The sequence below is a fragment of the Aplysia californica genome, unplaced genomic scaffold (assembly GCF_000002075.1).
Source record: "Aplysia californica isolate F4 #8 unplaced genomic scaffold, AplCal3.0 scaffold00014, whole genome shotgun sequence".
NCBI lineage: Eukaryota > Metazoa > Mollusca > Gastropoda > Aplysiida > Aplysiidae > Aplysia > Aplysia californica.
The window spans coordinates 215,535-224,228 of NW_004797284.1; the positions used below are offsets into that span (position 1 = coordinate 215,535).

At 39.5% G+C, this 8,694-nt stretch overlaps 1 protein-coding gene across 1 annotated transcript in view; it reads right to left on the reverse strand.

Moving 5' to 3' along the window:
* LOC101862847 (neprilysin-2) overlaps positions 1–8,694 on the reverse strand; it is a gene marked incomplete in the record, with an annotated part of 127,456 nt that overhangs the window by 35,441 nt on the left and 83,321 nt on the right. The window contains 1 exon segment of the mRNA XM_005090206.3: positions 1,790–1,907. Within this exon segment, the coding sequence (XP_005090263.2) occupies positions 1,790–1,907 (118 nt within the window).

The window sequence follows — 8,694 nt, forward strand, 5'->3', positions numbered from 1 at the left end:
GAGAGAGAGAGAGAGACAGAGACAGAGACAGAGACAGAGAACGAGACACGGAACCAGTGATCACTCTTGTTTATCAGTGTATCATTGTCATCGTTAATACTAGTATTATTGTTACTGTTAATATTATTACCATTTAAATCATTATTTTCTTGTATCATTTTCTTTGGCCTGTGGACAGATCAGACACGACCTTGGTTCACGTCTTCCTAGTCAAATGTCAGTGGGAATCTTCCTCAGGGGAGAGACGGCTGGGTCAGAAGGAGATGATAACGAGGTGGCGTGCCGCGGGTAACAGTTTGTCGGGATCTACCAGCACAAGTCTAGCGTGAGTGCCGGGCTATTACCGAGCCAGAAGATCTTGCGTGTCGGAGGTAAGTGTGGTTAAGTATCCGTGCGAGGGAAAGGACGATGATAAGTGCTTATGGATGCGTTTGCGTGATGCTGGGGAGTCGGGGAATGTCTGAGAGCGTGAGAAGGACGGGAGACGGATAGGGAGGGAGAGATGGAGATAGATAAACACATAGAGAAAAAGAGAAAGAGGACACAGAGCGAGAGAAAGAGAGATATCTACAGAAACATATGCAAAGAGAAAAGAAAAGGAAAGTTGCAGAGTAAGAAACAGATACCAAGAAATAGTATATATGTATACCTAGAGATAGATACAGAGAGATAGAGTGAGAGGGAGATGGAGAGACTGAGAGAGAGAGAAAGAGAGAGACACAGAGAGAGAGAGAGAGAGAGAGAAAGAGTGGGGAAGAAGGAGAAACCAACCCAATAAGTCCTCTGCAAAGACATTGAAACTGATTCTGGGTTGTTAACCTGGAGTCAGACTCTGAAAAAACAACTAACTGGGGTATCTGTACGCCATGTTCAAAATAACTACTGACCCCATACATTCCACCAAGACAGCTGCAGTCATCAACAGAAACCACTTAATACACAAATACCCAAGTTGAAATCCAAATCATTTTTTGAAATATCGTTTGCATTTGCTCGTCCTTTAACTTGAAACAGCCTCCAACAAAAGTTAACTGAACAATTCATAATACTGAATCTTTTATAACCCACAAGGAAAAAACAGGTTTTTATATCAAGGATACTGTCTTTCTTTTTCACTTTTTGGAATGTATTTTCTGTGTTTACTGTCTATTTTTAAGGACTGTACATCACTCGAAGCTTTTTTCCTAATGAGATAGAGTGATAGAGAAGCGCAATCTATTATTTTGATATATTTTTTTATCGTCACCTTGAATACCTGCTCTTTAAAGGTAATTTCTATTCCGATTTTTATAATCCATATCGAAAGAGCTATATCTTTAAAACAACCGACAATATACGTGAGCACCAAGAAACCAATGCGGTCAAACATTGCCTTGACTGAATGAAGCCCAGAGTAACGACTGCCCAGTTCAGGAAGAAGAGCTGTATCTTGTACACGCACCTGTCATCCCCCCCCCCCTTTTACCTCTTTACTTTTGCCCAGTCTCCCCTTTCGAACAAAAAAGAACTTAAAAAGACTTTTTTCCGCAAATTGTGCACCGATTGTTATAGTACCAAGCTTGCTTTATAGACATGCAATATGACATTCTGAGCACGTCTTTTTGGCCTGTGTGATGGACCGGATAGAAGAGGTCTGTAAGTGATTTCATCACTTGTAATGGTCTTTAAAAGCTTGAAAATCTCGCGTGCGGTTCAATATCAGGCTTTTGTTACGCTTCAAATGAAAAAAATACGAACGAAAACTAAAACAAATGCGACGTAATATTAAAACATAACAAAACTGACTTACCGATAATGTATTTCCGGTGTTCATGAATTATTTCGTCTGGAGATTCCCGCAGTCTCGTTTTAAACCAGGACAGATCCGCTTCCTCAAGGTATCCACCGCAAGCGTACGAGTAGAAATCCTGAAAAAGACATAGTTTAACATAATAAACCGATAAAATAATGATTAAAATCGTATTACAATAAACACATGCTAAGATGAAGTTCAGTTCTCATTGCTGTCAAAGCGGCGTCGCAGGTGTGAGGATACGCTCCATGCTTTAATTGAGAAGACCTTAAGTCGATTCTCTTACAGCAAAGATATTCCAGTATTACCGTTGCTGTTCTATGACAGGGGCAACCAAATTACGGTCCCTGGGCCATATCCAGCCAATGAATTCAGCCAATGAGTTCAGTTCATCTGTCCTGCATTACAATGCGGAAAAAAACCCCTTGAAAGATGTGTTTGTATTGTGCGCAGAACTTGGTCTCCAAATAAAATAAATAATTTCAACGCACTCTATAGTGCACATTACCTGTGCTTTTAGAGACTTCACAACTTGTAGCTAATAATATCACATGCTTGCTCGTTTCGATGTGGACAGTCTTTTATTTAACAAATGCGCGTGTAGTATTAACCATAGTAGGTACAGGTAAGCAGCTCGCGTTCGGCATTATCACTGTTTACCGGTCCACTTTGAAGACATTTTAGTGCCTCCAGTTCAAACGGGTAACTGGCATTCACTCCTTGACCCTGGGTGGGAGACAAGAAACAGCCCTGCTTCCCAATAGTCTAACTTCATGTTTTCATGGGGGTAGGGAGGAAAACCTAATTCACAACCAAATGTAGTTGCGGCCAAGGCTTGCTCTTGAGTTCGTGAGACGGTTGCTGAAAAAGGAGGAATGGAGTTCTTAGTGGCACGTAATTACTTGTAGAATTGTCGCTTGTGACCTCGACTTAAATGTTGAGGACCAGTCTTCGTCCATTTTTTCTCAACAGCTTTCTATGTTAGGTGTCTTTAGTGACTCAAATTTTTCAGATGTAATAACATTTAAAGATTTTATTATGATGATGGAGGAAAGAAATTACTAGAGTACGAACGGAGTTAGAGAGAAAAAGAAGGGGAGAGGGAGGAGAAGAGAAGGAGAAGAAGAGAAGAAGAAATAAAGGAAGAAATGGGGAGAGACTGAGATAAGGGGGTAAACAGGTAGGGAGAGAGAGAGAGAGGGTGCAGGAGAGGAGAAATAAAGAAAGATAGATAGCGAGAGAGAATAAAGAAAGAAAGAAAGAAAGAATGAAAGAGAGAGAGAGAGAGAGAGAGAGAGAGAGAGAGATAGAGAGAGAGGAGAGAAAGAAAGAAAGAGAGGGAAAGAGAGAAAGAGTAAGAGAACGATTGGGGAAAAAGGGGGGGGGGGTGCTGGCTGCATGGCAAGTGGCAAAAGCCATAAAAACAGATGTAAAGGAGAGCAGACACTTTGACAAGTTTAGTACAACGTCTTCAGATTTCTTGAATGAGTGAGCTGCTGCGAGAGGCATTAAAACTGGCTACATTTTAAAAGCCCCCACCCCACTCTGCCCACCTACAGGCCTCCTATCGAAATAACAAACAAAAAGCTCGAAAAAGAAGCAAAACGTCTGAGGACAATGTTTTCTTCAGGAAGCCATCCGTTTCTGTGTCCCATCGATCTATTGATGGCAGGTGCAATGTCTGGGAGGAAGGGATTAGGTAGCTTATTGGTCTCGGCAAACCCCCTGTGGGATGAGGCCACAGAGAATTGCTTGATCGCTGCCTGCTGGACTCCATTACGGTGTGGGGATTTGCACGCACATTCTGAGCAAGAAAGGCGAGGAGCCACTTTTAAGTTTTTCGGCTCAAGACACGTAAAATTGAAGGAGGTATTTTGAGCTAGGTTGTAGTGGTACTTTAGTGTTGACCTGAATGAATTAATGAAGAAACAGAGGAAGAGAGAAGTCGGATAGGCTATAGCGATCTGTAATCAAAGAAAAAACAATCGTGTTACACATAATTTCTGTGGAGATGGATTTGCCTTCCAGAAATTTTAATGGTTCATGTATTTCAACATGATTTAGTGACCGATGAATTATTAGATAGGAAGATAAAAAGATAGACAAAAAGTGAATTAAAATCTGTTCGTTAAAACTTGTTTATTATTGTACAGATAGATATCATTGAAGCTGAAAGTTTAGGAATGTGTATCTTTAAATACCAGTGGAGCAAGTATAAGATGTGCTGTGCTGTTGAATCAAATATGCGCACGCGCGTGCATTTGTGTGTGTATGTGTATGTGAGTGTGTGTGTGTGTGTGTGTGTGTGTGTGTGTGTGTGGATATGTGGGTGTATGTGTGTACGTGTGTTGCTGTGTGATGGTATTTTTGTGTGTGTATTTGTGGGGGTGGAAAGCGGGCGATGTTTGCAAAATACAACGGGAAAAAAATAGAGCAGGTAATGGAGTTAAGTGTTCTGATAATGTGTGTTAGATTCCGGCTGACCTGCTGGATAAGAAACAGCCTCCTTCTTCTATTAGTTCAGAGATCAATGTTACGGGTGGGATGGGATGGGGTGAGGGACGGTACATTCGTAAATCCACTTTCAGTAGCCGAAATGGACCTGCCCCTGAAGTTTTGTTCATAGCTTGTTGGCTTGGAACTAAGTGAAAGCATGGTAATAAAGTGTATCAATTAATGCTGAAAGTTTTAGCTTCAACAAAAATTCCCTGTCGCTAATTAAACTTGTCATGTCAAAACATGTTCATTAACTTTCAAAGCCGTTTCAACTGTTAAAATAAAGCAGATATAACTATGTATGTAATAACACGGAAAAACCTCGTCAATTAGTATTGTCTGATTGACATGAAACCGACTCAAATAAGAGGCCTCATGTTGTTTTAAAAGATGACGGTATTACACTTCTTCGACATGCACATTCAGTACCGTGACATACCACAAGCGTGTATGCACTAATGTGTACATTTACACATAAATAACATAACATACCACATAGTAATAATATACGCTCATACGTAAACACCTAATCTCCCTCTCTCTTTCCTTCTCTCTCTCAGCACACACACACACACACACACACACACACACACACACACACACACACAAAAAACAACAACAACAACATACACACGCACACACACAAACACACACACGTATATTATATATATAATATATTTATATATATATATATATATATATATATATATATATATATATATATATATATATATATATATATATATATGATACATGTTTTTTTGTTGTTTTTTTTAAAGATAAAGACATATCTTTAATTGAATACCGGTTTCAATTCAATGGGTCAAAATTTGCTGAAGCTGTACTCTTTTATTGGGAAAAGTGAACGATAAAACATGAAACAAACTTCTGACCATCACATAGATTGTGTATGATCGATGGACAAGGAAATGAAAACACAGACAAATTGAAAGAAAGAACAATATAAGTTACATTTAGACCTTTATTTTGAGACGTCCTATGCAATATAAAAATGATTCAGAAACCTATAAAAGTAAAATTGTGTATACGCGCACACTGAACTAAGACTTGAATTCATAAGACCAGTGACAGAAACATTCCTCTAACTTTTCACTGTAACTGTATGTGTATACTTAAGCTAACTCTCGGCGTATTTTTACCAAATCATAAAAAAAAATTGCAGTCGAAAAATAAACCTTATACATTTTCTGCTGTTCATGTCATTCTTTTAGTATAGATCACTGTAGAGGCGGACTGGACCATGTCTGTTCCAACTCGAGCTGAGACGGATGCAGCATCCCAGTAGAAAGAACGAGATACTGGATAAAAATGTTTCCTACACGGGAATCGAACCCAGGGCGAAGCGCCTAATCGCTACACCGCAGAACGAATCGTTTAATGCTAGACTAATCGTGTTTTGTTTTTCTGAGTCTACAGGAATACCGTGTCGTGGATAAAAGAATAAAAACAAAAACAAAACAAAAACAACCAATACTTAGATTAATTTCACGCAAATCAAATGCCTTAGACTTATGTTTGCTCCAATAATTATGATTGTAACTTCTTACATGTAGCTTTGAACGCCCACGAATAGTTAGGTTTTTAGCTGAAGGGAATACAATCCGATTCGACTGTGTAGCTATTTAAGCAAAGAGGCTGCTCTGGGGAATGAACTAAAAGTTCAAAGCCATTTTTGTAAATGATCCGTGACATGTGAATGTTAAGTTTCATTGACTCAGATAAGAGTATTAAGTCCAGAGTCACTTCCACACACTGACTGATTTGATCCTCAAAGTGACTGAACTAAAGTCCTCATGAGATGATAAAACTGTAACCATACTTGATGGTCCATTAGAGACATTCCAGTTTGTTACGAAAATTATTTCTCTGTTTCGTAAAGCAATCTTCACGGTTCCACATTACCATGTGCCACTTAATGAGGACCTTCTTGAAAGTGCGGATTGTCAACAACCGTCTTCGTCCATTGCGTCAGAAAATGCTGGACTAAAACACATAATAAAGTCGTTTTCAGTCGATTGTCAACATTGAAGGTAGGGTTAAGATACTTCGAAATTTCAAAAGACCAATCATTCGAATTAAATGACTTACTAAGTGGACATAAATAACTTGATTATCAATTTAGTCGTCTTTTCATGCTTTTCTCTCTTCCACCTCTTTCCTCTTCGACTCTCTCGATCTCTCTCTCTCTCTCTCTCTCTCTCTCTCTCTCTCTTTCTCTCTCTCCTCCTCTTTTTTTTCTCTCTCCCATGCCCTCTCACACTTGTCTACACCCACGCACACCTAAAGCAGCCCAGTCACTACTGTATCAACATATAAATGTACGTACATGCTTTTTAAAATACATTTTTACATAGACACACACGCACACAGACACACACACACACACACACACACACACACACACACACACACACACACATACACAAACACCTTCAGGACGACAAGCATGTTCAATTACGTGATAATAGGGACTATGTTGACAACACTTAAGGTGACCATTATGCTCCTGACGTCGTACTTATTGGGTCATCGATTTGATCCACAAAGTGATTGAACTATTTAGGTCAGGGAAACGATGTGGGGAGGGAGAGGCCGGAGGAGTGGAGGCGGGGCACAGCTTCCATCAGACATTTATTCTTAAGTATTCCATTAATGCAGAGAAACGGTACCCCGTAGCAAGACCTCAATTATCACACCGGATGCCTGTCGGGAGGGGGGTGAAAAGGAAAGAGGTGGGGGATCGGAACACGGAAATTGAACAACAATGAAATAGTGTCTTGTATTGATTCAAGACTAAACTGATGACTAAATAAAATCTCCTTGTGATGCAGAATAGCTTTGTTTGATCTGTGAAGTTGAGCTGCCTTACTTTTGTCTCGGTTTGTTCATGTTACGTGATATAGTTTAGTGGAAATGCGGGGAGGGATTTTGATAGTACAAAAGGTGACAGGAGATGATGGAGCGACCCGTGAGCGTCTGGCAGACACATGAACATACAACTTTATAAAACACTTATTGATGAATGGTCTGGTACGTTGATGATTAGTATATAGGTTAATCAAAAACAAGTGAGCCATTACAATTTGATGAACAGAAAAGGATAATACAGACATAATCGAAGAAGGCAAATTCGTGCTTTTTGTTTACGGTAAACTAGTAGGATATCCATGAACAAAATATGTATTTGTAAAGATTTTGTCAAAAGTTAAAGTTAGGGAATCACAATATAGTATAATTGAGGCACCAAGTCTCGACAAAAGATGGAAATTCTATCTTGCTAACCGGAGAACTGAAAGTATCAGACATTTCCAAACGTTGTTTGTGAGACACGTTTCCACATTTCTGCTATCGACAACAAATTTCCGGCAGATTTTACAACTCGTTAACACTCGGATATTTCCGGAGCCCAGTCGTTCTCACCAATTCGTCCTCCTGTGCTAGTAATCCACCTTATTCTCGTCTTTCTCTTTTCCGATAGAGCACCCCTTAGATTTCGCGATGTGGAGAAGGTGCCAATCTTAGCCGTGAAGCGCGCACAGCGACGTAGGCGTTCGCCAAAGAAGGGTCTTCGCTGGCGCTTGGAGTAATGAAATTTGTCTTCCTAGGAGCAATCGAAATCAAATTGTTCTGTGTCATTTCCAAAATCATCGAATCTCTGCCTACGCATGCGTGCTCCTTTCTGTCTTCCGTTGACCTGCCCCAGTCCGCTGTTGTAACCTTAGTAGAAGACTCTGTCGATTTTCCATCCCTTCGACTCCAGTCTGCTATCCCATTGCCCTATTCATTTGTTTCTAGGAAAAAAAGGCCTCATTTTCTCATTTCTAGGCAAATCATTTTCTGTCTTCTATGGTTTGTCGATTTTTTGTTTGTTTTTGGTATCAATCTTGTTGTTATTGTTTTATGCTAAAATAAATGTGTTGAGTAACCCAGGATTTATCTTTGTTAAAGAGAAAAGTCTTGTGGTGCACCCGTTTTTTATACTAATGTCTTTGCCTTAGCCCTTTTCTCGTTCGGTCACTTCGCTGTTGTCTCCCCTTCGCACTTTTCAAAGTGGAACTCTTTGAGCAAAAGAGTCTGTCATTGGACGGTGTTCAATAGGCTTCCTTTTTTTTTCTAAATTTTCAAAAGCAATTATTTTGTCATTTCCATTCCGCTTTTCCTGTCGTATATTTATTCTGTAAACTTCAATCTCACAGCCTTCAGATCAGAAAAAGCAGTACTTTCGTATGTGAGGGTTTTTACTTGACATTTCTCTCATCAGTGTCAAAAAGAAAAATTTAAGATTAAATTAGTATCAATCATTAAATTGGCACAAAAGATACATCCACTTATTATATAATCTTGACCATTTTTTTAGCTCCGTTTCTGAGCGAGTTGATTTATAT